The sequence below is a fragment of the Balaenoptera ricei genome, chromosome 1 (genome assembly GCF_028023285.1).
Source record: "Balaenoptera ricei isolate mBalRic1 chromosome 1, mBalRic1.hap2, whole genome shotgun sequence".
NCBI lineage: Eukaryota > Metazoa > Chordata > Mammalia > Artiodactyla > Balaenopteridae > Balaenoptera > Balaenoptera ricei.
Window position 1 is genome coordinate 104,386,532 of NC_082639.1, and position 12,334 is coordinate 104,398,865.

Sequence of the window (12,334 nt, forward strand, 5' to 3'; positions counted from 1 at the left end):
TCCTCAGCCCTACTGGAACCCTCACACTAACTGATAGTTCTCACTTTGGATTCTCTGCCTAGTTAAGCAGACTTGCCTGCTGCCCCATGTATTTTCTCTCACTTGAGCCCAGATACAGAGCATTTATATCACTCCTCTTTGTTGGCATTATTTTTAGATGGTTAGTAACTTTTTTCCCTTTTGTTCTAATTACTTATTTGGCTTTAGCATTTCAACCATCCTCATTGTTGGACTTGCCATCTGCTAATGAAGTACACTTGAGAATTGAAGATACTGACATTCATTGCTGCTGTCCAAAATATTGGCAGTCAGTGGATAACTAATCCCAAGGCAGCTAAGATAAAATGCTATAGGGGAGCTCTCTTGTGTGAAATATCTCAAAAGCAAAGCCATAGCCTCTCTCTCCATAATAATGATGCACTTTACCTGAAAGGTGTTTCCTTCGGGATCCATGACCTCACAGATAACCTCTGATGTGTGCTTCATGATGTACCTGCTAGCTCTCAGCTGCTCACGTTTTTGAAAAGGATGGTATATATCACTGCTTGATTCATGGCAATATATAGCTGAACAGTCCCTATCAATATGAAGACAGCCTGTGTTTGGAGGTAACACCTGGAAGGGTAACAGGAAGAGAGATATTATTAAAAATTTCTTGTTTGATTTGAGGGATTTATAAAATCATTTAAGGAGAAAAATTATCCATAGAACCCAGACACAAACTGTGTTTCCAGGAAGAAAACAAGAGAAGACTTAAGTTTTGGGAAGGACCACTTAATAAGGAGTCAAACTGATTAGGATATAATTGCTCCTGTGTCTCATATTTTATCTACTCACTTTAATATTTCTTCCAAGTAATTGCTTTGTGCCTTATTTCAGATGTTTAATATAAAATATTAAAAACATATTTTAACTTAAGTAAACACACTTGGCACTATTCAAAACAATTGGAATCCTTTTATGTTCTTCGGCAAGAAGCATCTCCAAGAGGGTAAAAGCTATGGGACAAATGCTTTTAGAAGCTTTTATTTATCGTTATTCCTATGGTGGCTGACACAGTCCTTAAGTAATAGCTTTTGTATAATGACTTCTGGTTCAGATAGACTCTTTTTTTGAGATATAATTCACATGGCATAAATTCACTATTTTAAAGTGTATATTCAGTGGATTTTGTATATTCAAAAACTTGTGCAAACATTATCACTAATTCCAGAACATTTTCATCACCCCCCAAAGAAACCCTGATTCCATTAGCAGTCACTCTGCATCACTCCTGCCCCTGACAACCACTGATCTGCTGTCTCTATGGATTTGACTATTTCAGACATTTCATAAAAATGGAAGCATGTGATATGTGGCCTCTTCTGTCTGGCTTCTTTTACTTAGCATAATGTTTTCAAGATTCATCTATGTTGTAGTGTGTATCAATACTTCATTCTGTTTATTTTCACCTGAGTTTAGATGTGTGAGATTTGGAAGTTTTTCTGCTAACATATCCAGATCTCCATAGATTCTATTGTCACTGAGCTCAAGCTTTTTCAATTTAGGTAGTTTGCGGAGATTTGAAACTGAAATCAAGCCTACATTTATTAAACTGAGGAACTCTAAGTTCACAAATTCAGCCATTAAGCCCTCAATTTTCCCATCATTTGATTTGAAATTGTCCCGGACAAGTTCTCGAACAGCTGCCGGGGTTCAGTTCCTCAGCTCCAGATGGATCTTCCTCTTCATGTCCGTGTTTCTCTCTTCGCCCCTCTTCAAACTTAACTTTCCACGGTGGGGGCAGAGCGGGGAGAGGCGTCCCAGCCTGTGCAGCGAGGGCCGTCGGAAGGGGTTGGCTTGTGGCAGACAGATCAAAACTACAATGAGGTATCACTTCACACAGGTCAGAATGGCCATCGCCAAAAGTCTATAAACAATAAATGCTGGAGATGGTGTGGAGAAAAGGGGACCCTCCTACACTGTTGGTGGGAATGTAAATTGGTACAACCACTATGGAGAACAGTATGGAGGTTCCTTAAAAAGCTAAAAACAGAACTACCATATGATCCAGCAATCCCATTCCTGGGCATATATCTGGAGGAAACTATACTTCAAAAAGATACATGCACCCCAATATTCACTGCAGCACTATTTACAATAGCCAAGACATAGAAACAACCTAAATGTCTACCAACAGAGGAATGGATAAAGAAGATGTGGTACATATATACAATGGAATATTACTCAGCCATAAAAAAGAATGAAATAACGCCATTTGCAGCAACATGCATGGACTTGGAGATTCTTATACTAAGTAAAGTAAGTCAGACAGAGAAAGACAAATATCATTTATATGTGGAATCTAAAAAGAAGATACAAATGAACTTATTAACAAAACAGAAACAGATTCACAGACTTTGAAAACAAACTTATGGTTATCAAAGGGGAAAGGTTGGAGGAGGGATAAATTAGGAGTTTGGGATTAATATATACACACTAATATATATAAAACAGATAATAAACAAGGACCTACTGTATAGCACAGGGAACTCTACTCAATATTCTGTAATAACCTATATGGGAAAAGAATCTGAGAAAGAAAGAATATATGTATATGTATTCACTTTGCTGTACACCTGAAACTAACACAATATTTTAAATCAACTATACTCTAATAGAAAATAAAAATTAAAATATAAAATAAAAATTGAATTAAAATCAATAAAATCTAAAAAGAACTTCATTCTGCTTTATGGATGAATAATATTCCATTGTATGGATATATCAAATTTTGTTTATTCATGAGTTGATGGACATTTGAGTTGTTTTCACAGTCTTGTTATTATTAAAAATGCTGTAATCAACATCTGTGTATAAGTTTTGTGTGGATATATGTTTAATTTCCCTTGGATATCTACCCAGGAGTAGAACTGCTGGGTCGTATAAGAACTCTATTTTTAATTTTTGGCAGAACTGCCAAACTGTTTTCCAAAGTGACTGCACCATTATACATTCTCATTAGCAATTAATGAGGGTTTTACATTTCTTCACATCCCCACTAACACTTATTACTGTCTGTCTCTTCTATATTTTGGAAGAGTTTGTGAAAGATTGTTCAGTGTTAATTCTTCCATAGATGTTTGGTATAATTTACCAATGAAGCCATCTGGGCCTGGGCTTTGCTGTCTGCCAAGTTTTAAAATTATTAATTCAATCTCTTTACTTGTTTTAGGTCTATTCTGATATTTTATCTTTTCTCGAGTTAGGTTAGGTAGTTTGTGCCTTTCCAGAAATCTATCCATTTTATCTAGGTTATCTAATTTGTTGATGTATAATTGTTCACAGTATTTCTTTATAATCTTTTTTATTTCTGTAAGGTTGGTAGTAATGTCTTCTCTTTCATTTCTGATTTTAGTAATTTGAGTCTTCTCTCTCCCCACCCCTTCTTTCTCTTTCTGTTTGTCTGTCTGTCTCTCCCTGTAAGTCCAGCTAAAGATTTATCAGAGAACCAACTTCTGGTTTTGCTGATTTTTCTCTATTGTTTTCTATTTTTTCATTTATTTCTACTCTAATCTTTACTATTTACTTCCATATGCTTCCTTTGGGTTTAGTTTGCCTTCTTTTTTCTAGTTTCTTAGGGTGGAAAGTTAGGTTATTGATTCAAGATCTTCATTTTTAATATGGGCATTTTGACATTTAAAGCTACATATATATATATACATATATATAGAGAGAGACAGAGAGACATTTAAAGATATATATATATGTGTATATATATAGACATTTAAAGCTATATATATATATATATATATATAGCTTTTGCTACTTCAATTAAGTTTTGGTATGTTAATTTTATTTTTAGTCATTTTTAGTCATCTCAAAGTATTTTTAAATTTCCTTGTGATTTATTCTTTGTGTTATTTTTCACATATTTGTGCATTTCCCAAACTTCCTTTTGTTATTGATTCCATTGTGTGTTATTTCATTCCGCTGTGGTAGGAGAACATATTTTGTATGATTTCAATCCTTTTTAATCTATTGAGACTTGTTTTGTGGTGTAACACATGGTCTTTCCTGGAGAATGTTCCATTTACACTTGAGCATAATGTATTCTATTACTGAGTGGAGTGTTCTATACTTGTCTAGGAGGTCTGCATGGTTTATTCTGCTGATTAAGTCTTTTATTCTCTTGATCTTATCTATTCTTTTATCCATTACTGAAAGTGAGGTACTAATGTCTCCAAATATTATTGTTGAATTGTCTATTTCTCCTTTTAAATATGCCAATTTTTACTATTTAACTGGACATTTTAATTTGTATAGTGCACAACTCTGGAAATATGCATGTGTTTTGGGCTCTGTTGTTAGTGTATAATATGTTTGTAGTTGCCGTCTTCTTGATGGAGTAATCTGTTTATTATTATAACATACCCTCTTTGTTTCTGGTAATGTTTTGTTGTAAAGTCTATTTTGTCTGATATTTGTATAGCCACTCAAATTCCCTTTCAATTACTTATTGCAGGTATATCTTTTTTATCCTTTTACTTTCAACCTATTTGTGTCTTCGACCATAAAGTGTATCTCTTGTTGACAGCATACAGCTGCATCATGCTTTGTAATCCATTCTTCCAATATCTATATTTTGATTGGGTTGTTTAATCCATTTATATTTAATGTAATTACTGATTAGGTCAGATTTGAATCTTCCAAATTTCTATTTGTTTTCTATTTCTTTTTTTTTTAACATCTTGATTGGGGTATGATGGCTTTACATTGTTGTGTTAGTTGCTGCTGTATCACAAAGTGAATCAGCTATATGTATACATATATCCCCATATCCTCTCCCTCTTGCATCTCCCTCCCACCCTCCCTATCCCACCCCTCTAGGTGGCCACAAAACACTGAACTGATCTCCCTGTGCTATGTGGCTGCTTTCCACTAGCTATTTTACATTTGGTAGTGTATATATGTAAATACCACTCTATCACTTTGTCCCAGCTTACCCTTCCCCCACCCCGTATCCTCAAGTCCATTCTCTACGTCTGCATCTTTATTCCTGTCATGCCACTAGGTTCATCAGAACCATTCTTTTTTTTTTTAGATTCCATGTATATGTGTTAGCATATGGTATTTGTTTTCTCTTTCTGACTTACTTCACTCTGTATGACAGACTCTAGGTCCATCCATCTCGCTACAAATAACTCAATTTCATTTCTTTTTATGAGTGAATGATAGTCCATTGTATATATATGCCACATCTTCTTTATCCATTCATCTGTCAATGGACGCTTAGGCTGCTTGCAAGTCCTGGCTATTATAAATAGAGCTGCAATGAACATTGTGGTACATGACTCTTTTTGAATTATGGTTTTCTCAGGGTATATGCCCTGTAGTGGGATTGCTTGGTCGTATGGGAGTTCTATTTTTAGTTTTCAAAGGAACCTACATGCTGTTCTCCATAGTAGCTGCATCAATTTACATTCCCACCAACAGTGCAAGAGGGTTCGCTTTTCTCCACACCCTCTCCAGCATTTATTCTTTGTAGATATTTTGATAATGGTCATTCTGACCGGTGTGAGGTGATACCTCATTCTGGTTTTGATTTGCATTTCTCTAATGATTAGTGATGTTAAGCATCCTTTCATATGTTTATTGGCAATCTGTATATCTTCTTTGGAGAAATGTCTATTTAGGCCTTCCGCCCACTTTTGGACAGGGTTGTTAGTTTTTTTGATATTGAGCTGCATGAGCTGCTTGTATATTTTGGAGATTAATCCTTTGTCAGTTGCTTCATTTGCAAATATTTTCTCCGATTTTGAGGGTTGTCTTTTCGTCTTGTTTATGGTTTCCTTTGCTGTACAAAAGCTTTTAAGTTTCATTAGGTCTCATTTGTTTATTTTTTATTTTATTTCCATTACACAAGGAGGTGGGTCAAAAAGGATCTTTCTGTGATTTATGTCATAGAGTGTTCTGCCTATGTTTTCCTCTAAGAGTTTTATAGTTTTATAGTGTCTGGCCTTACATTTAGGTTTTTAATCCATTTTGAGTTTATTTTTGTGTATGGTGTTAGGGAGTGTTCCAATTTCATTCTTTTACATGTAGCTGTCCAGTTTTCCAAGCACCACTTATTGAAGAGGATGTCTTTTCTCCATTGTATATTCATGCCCCTTTTATCAAAGATAAGGTGACCATATGTGAATGGGTTTTTCTCTGGGCTTTCTATCCTGTCCATTGATCTATATTTCGGTTTTTGTGCCAGTACCATACTGTCTTGACTACTGTAGCTTTGTAGTATAGTCTGAAGTGCAGGAGCCTGATTCCTCCAGCTCCGTTTTTCTTTCTCAAGATTGCTTTGGCTATTCGAGGTCTTTTGTGTTTCCATACAGATTGTGAAATTTTTTGTTCTAGTTCTGTGAAAAATGCCATTGGTAGTTTGATGAGGATTGCACTGAATCTGTAGATTGCTTTGGGTAGTATAGTCATTTTAACAACATTGATTCTTCCAATCCAAGAACATGGTATATCTCTCCATCTGTTTGTATCATCTTTAATTTCTTTCATCAGCATCTTATAGTTTTCTGCATACAGGTGTTTTGTCTCCTTAAGTAAGTTTATTCCTAGGAATTTTATTCTTTTTGTTGCAATGGTAAATGGGAGTGTTTCCTTAATTTCTCTTTCAGATTTTTCATCATTAGTATATAGGAACGCAAGAGATTTCTGTGCATTAATTTTGTATCCTGCTACTTTACCAAATTCATTGATTAGCTCTAGTAGTTTTCTGTTAGCATCTTTAGAATTCTCTATGTATAGTATCATGTCATCTCCAAACAGTGACAATTTTACTTCTTCATTTCAAATTTGGATTCTTTTTATTTCTTTTTCTTCTCTGATTGCTGTGGCTAAAACTTCCAGAACTATGTTGAATAATAGTGGTGAGAGTGGGCAACCTGTCTTGTTCCTGATCTTAATAGAAATCGTTTCAATTTTTCAACATTGAGAACAATGTTGGTTGTGGGTTTGTCATGTGTGGCCTTTATTATGTTGAGGTAAGTTCCCTCAATGCCTACTTTCTGGAGAGTTTTTATCATAAATGGATGTTGAATTTTGTCGAAAGCTTTTTCTGCATCTATTGAGATACTCATATGGGTTTTCTCCTTCAATTTGTTAATATGGTTTATCACATTGATTGTGCATATACTGAAGAATCCTTGCATTCCTGGGATAAACCCCACTTGATCATGGTGTGTGATCCTTTTAATGTGCTGTTGGATTCTGTTTGCTAGTATTCTGTTGAGGATTTTTGCATCTATGTTCACCAGTGATATTGGCTGTAGTTTTCTTTAATTGTGACATCTCTGTCTGGTTTTGGTATCAGGGTGATGGTGGCCTCGTATAATGAGTTTGGGAGTGTTCCTCCCTCTGCTACATTTTGGAAGTGTTTGAGAAGGAGAGGTGTTAGCTCTTCTCAAAATGTTTGATAGCATTTGCCTGTGAAGCCATCTGGTCCTGGGCTTTTGTTTGCTGGAATATTTTCTTTTTTTTAAAAACATCTTTATTGGAGTATAATTGCTTTACAATAGTGTGTTAGTTTCTTCTTTATAACAAAGTGAATCAGTTATACATATACATATGTCCCCATATCTCTTCCCTCTTGCATCTCCCTCCCTCCCATCCTCCCTATCCCACCCCTCTAAGTGGTCACAAAGCACCGAGCTGATCTCCCTGTGCTATGCGGCTGCTTCCCACTAGCTATCTATTTTATGTTTGGTAGTGTATATATGTCCATGCCACTCTCTCACTTTGTCCCAACTTACGCTTCCCCCTCCCCGTATCCTCAAGTCCATTCTCTAGTAGGTCTGTGTCTTTATTCCTGTCTGGCCCCTAGGTCCTTCATGACCACTATTTTTATTATTATTTTTTTTAGATTCCATATATATGTGTTAGCATATGGTATTTGTTTTTCTCTTTCTGACTTACTTCACCCTGTGTGACAGACTCAAGGTCCATCCACCTCACTACAAATAACTCAATTTCGTTTCTTTTTATGGCTGAGTAATATTCCATTGTGTATATTTGCCACAAATCACAGTTTCATTTTCAGCACTTGTGTTTGTTCTGTATACATTTTCTATTTCTTCCTGGTTCAGTCTCGGAAGGCTGTGCTTTTCTAAAAATTTGTCCATTTTTTCCAGGTTGTCCATTTTCTTGGCATATAGTTGCTTGTAGTAATCTCTCATGATCCTTTGTAGTTCTGCAGTGTCAGTTGTTACTTCTCCTTTTTCATTTCTAATTATGTTGATTTGAGTCTTCTCCCTTTTTTTCTTGACGAGTCTGGCTAATGGTTTATCAATTTGTTTATCTACTCAAAGAACCAGCTTTTAGTTTTATTGATCTTTGCTATCGTTTCCTTCATTTCTTTTTCATTTATTTCTGATCTTATCTTTATGATTTCTTTTCTTTGGCTAACTTTGGGGTTTTTCTGTTCTTCTTTCTCTAACTGCTTTAGGTGTAAGATTATGTTGTTCATCTGAGATTTTTTGTGTTTCTTGCAGTAGGATTGTATTGTCATAAACTTCTCTCTTAGAACAGCTTTTGCTGCATCCCATAGGTTTTGGGTCATCATGTTTTCATTGTCCTTTGTTTCTAGGTAATTTTGATTTTGTCTTTGATTTCTTCAGTGATCTCCTGGTTATTTTGTTTAGCCTCCATGTGTTTGTATTTTTTACAGTTTTTTTCCCTGTAATTGCTATCTAGTCTCATAGCGTTGTTGTTGGAAAAGATACTTGATACGAATTCAATTTTCCTAAATTTACTGAGGCCTGATTTGTGACCCAAGATATGATCTATCCTGGAGAATGGTCCATGAGCTCTTGAGAAGAAAGTGTATTCTATTGTTTTTGGATACAATGTCCTATAAATATCAATTAAGTCTATCTTGTTTAAAGTGTCATTTAAAGCTTGTGTTTCCTTATTTATTTTCATTTTGGTTGATCTGTCCATTGGTGAAAGTGGGTGTTAAAGTCCCCTACTATGATTGTGCTACTGTCGAATTCCCTTTTATGGCTGTTAGCATTTGCCTTATGTATTGAGGTCCTGCTATGTTAGGTGCATAAATATTTACAATTGTTATATCTTCTTCTTGGATCGATCCCTTGATCATTATGTAGTGTCCTTCTTTGTCTCTTGTAATAGTCTTTATTTTAAAGTCTATTTTGTCTGATATGAGAATTGCTACTCCACCTTTCTTTTGATTTCCATTTGCATGGAATATCTTTTTCCGTCCCCTCCCTTTCAATCTGTATGTTTCCTCAGGTCTGAAGAGGTCTCTTGTAGGCAGCATATATATGGGTCTTGTTTTTGTGTCCATTCAGCCAGTCTGTGTCTTTTGGTTGGAACATTTAATCCATTTACATTTAAGGTAATTATCGATATGTATGTTCCTATTACCATTTTCTTAATTGTTTTGGGTTTGTTTTTGTAGGTCGTCTCTTCTCTTGTGTTTCCTGCCTAGAGAAGTTCCTTTAGCGTTTGTTGTAAAGCTGGTTTGCTGGTGCTGAATTCTCTTAGCTTTTGATTGTCTGTAAACGTTTTAATTTCTCCATCGAATCTGAATGAGATCCTTGCTGGGTAGAGTAACCTTGGTTGTAGGTCTTTCCCTTTTATCACTTTAAATATGTCCTGCCACTCCCTTCTGGCTTGCAGAGTTTCTGCTGAAAGATCAGCTGTTAACCTTATGGGGATTCCCCTGTATGTTATTTGTTGTTTTTCCCTTGCTGCTTTTAACATTTTTTCTTTATATTTAATTTTTGAGAGTTTGATTAACATGTGTCTTGGCGTGTTTCTCCTTGGATTTATCCTGTATGGGACTCTATGCACTTCCTGGACTTGATTGACTATTTCCTTTCCCATATAGGGAAGTTTTCAACTAATCTCTTCAGATATTTTCTCAGTCCCTTTCTTTTTCTCTTCTTCTTCTGAGACCCCTATAATTCGAATGTTGGTGCATTTAATGTTGTCTCAGAGGTGTCTGAGACTGTCCTCCATTCTTTTCATTCTTTTTTTTTTATTCTGCTCTGCGGTAGTTATTTCCACTACTTTAACTTCTAGGTCACTTATCCATTCTTCTCCCTCAGTTATTCTGCTATTGATTCCTTCTAGAGAATTTTTAATTTCATTTACTGTGTTGTTAATCATTGTTTGTTTGCTCTTTAGTTCTTCTAAGTCCTTGTTAAACGTTTCCTGTATTTTCTCCATTCTATTTCCAAGATTTTGGATCATCTTTACTATCATTACTCTGAATTCTTTTTCAGGTAGAATGCCTATTTCCTCTTCATTTGTTTGGCCTGGTGGGTTTTTACCTTGCTCCTTCATGTGCTGCATATTTCTCTGTCTTCTCATTTTGCTTAACTTACTGAGTTTGGGGGTCTCCTTTTTGCAGGCTGCAGGTTCGTAGTTCCTGTTGTTATTGGTGTCTGCCCCCAGTGTGTAAGGTTAGTTCAGTGGGTTGTTTTGGCTTCCTGTTGGAAAGGACTGGTGCCTGTGTTCTGGTGGTTGAGACTGGATTTTTTCTTTCTGGTGGGCAGGACCGCGTCCAGTGGTGTGTTTTGTGGTGTCTGTGAACTTATTATGACTTTAAGCAGCCTCTCTGATAATGGGTGGTGTTGTGTTCCTGTCTTGCTAGTTTTTTGGCATGGTGTGTCCAGCACTGGAGCTTGCTGGTCGTTGGAGCTGTGTCTTAGCATTGAGATGGAGATCTCTGGGAGAATTCTCACCGATTGATATTACAAGGGGCCGGGAGGTCTCTGGTGGTCCAATATCCTGTCCAGAGAGCTCAGGCCTGTCCGGTGTCAGGCCTGAGCTCTCCCACCTCAGAGGCTCAGGCCTGACACCCGGTCAGAGCACCAAGACCCTGTCAGCCACACAGCTTGATGAAGAAGGCTGCAACACGATGATGGCATGAATGTAAGTCTCTATTTGTTTTCTATATGTCTTATGTCTCTGGTTTCCCCTCTATTCATCCATTACTGCTTTCTTTTGTTTTAAATAGATATCTTGAAGTATGCCATTTCAATTCCCTTGTTTCTTTTATATATATTTTTGAGTTGTTTTCTTAGTTTTTCTTGGGTATTACAAACAACATCTCAATTTATAACTATCTAGATTAAATTGATACTAAGAATTTCAATATTATACAAAATCTTTGCTCCATATAGCTCTATTCCTCTTCCCTTCATGTTATTATTATCGAAAATTTCATCTTTATACATTATAAGCATATAAATATACTTTTATAATTATTGCCTTATGCAGTTGACTTTTAAATCCAAATGAAAAAAAAGTCACAAAAATACATGTATACTGTCTTTTATATTTACCTATGTAGTTACCTTTACCATTGCTCTTTATTTATTTGTGTGTATTTGAGTTACTGTGTAATGTTCTTTCATTTCAGCCTGAAGGATTCCCTTTAGATTTTCTTGTAGGGGATGTCTAAGAGCAATGAATTTTCTCAGTTTTTGTTTTTCTGGAACTATCTTGATTTTTTCATTTTAGAAGGATAATTTTACTGAATGAGTTTTTGTTGATGATTTTTTCTTTAAGCATTTTGAATATGTCATCTCACTGCCTTCTAGACTCCATAGTTTCTGATGAGAAATCAGCTATTAATCTTATTGGAGATCCCTCATATTTGATGAGTCTTTTCTCATTGCTTTCAAGATTCTCTCTTTGTCTTTGACAGTTTGATTATGATGTGTTTAGGTGTGGAACTCTCTGAGTTTATCCTACTTGAAGTTTGTCGAGATTCTTGCATGTATAGACAGTTTTTATCAAATTTGGGAAGTTTTAAGCCATTATTTCTTCAAATAATATTTCTGCCCTTCTCTCTTTTCCTTCTCAGACTCTCAATATGCATGTGTTAGTATGCCTTATGGTGTCCCACAGGTCTCTGAGGCTCTGTTCATTTTTCTTCATTTTTTTCTCTCTCTCTTCCTCAGATTGGTTAATCTCAACTGACCTATTTTCAAGTTTGCTGATTATTTCCTCTGGCAGCTAAAATTTGATGTTGAGCCTCATTAGTAAATTTTTCATTACAGTTATTATGCTTTCCAACTCCAGAATTTCTATGTGGTTCTTTCTTAAAAAAAAAATAATTTCTATGTATTGATATTCTATACTTGGCGAAAAACCATTCTCATACTTTGCTTTAGTTCTTTACACAAGGTTTCTCTCAGTTTTTTAAACATAACAGCTGACTTAAATTTCTTTGTCTATTTAAGTGCAAAGTCTGGGTTTCCTCAGGGGTAGTTTCTATTGATTGCTTCCTCCTTCCCCATCCCTGTTTATGGGTCAT

At 35.6% G+C, this 12,334-nt stretch overlaps 1 protein-coding gene across 1 annotated transcript in view; it reads right to left on the minus strand.

The window, feature by feature from the left end:
* Positions 1–12,334, minus strand: part of SPAG17 (sperm associated antigen 17) — a 220,660-nt gene that overhangs the window by 48,824 nt on the left and 159,502 nt on the right. The window contains exon 32 of the mRNA XM_059928865.1: positions 427–615. Coding sequence (XP_059784848.1) covers positions 427–615 — 189 coding nt within the window. The remainder of the gene's footprint in view (positions 1–426; positions 616–12,334) is intronic.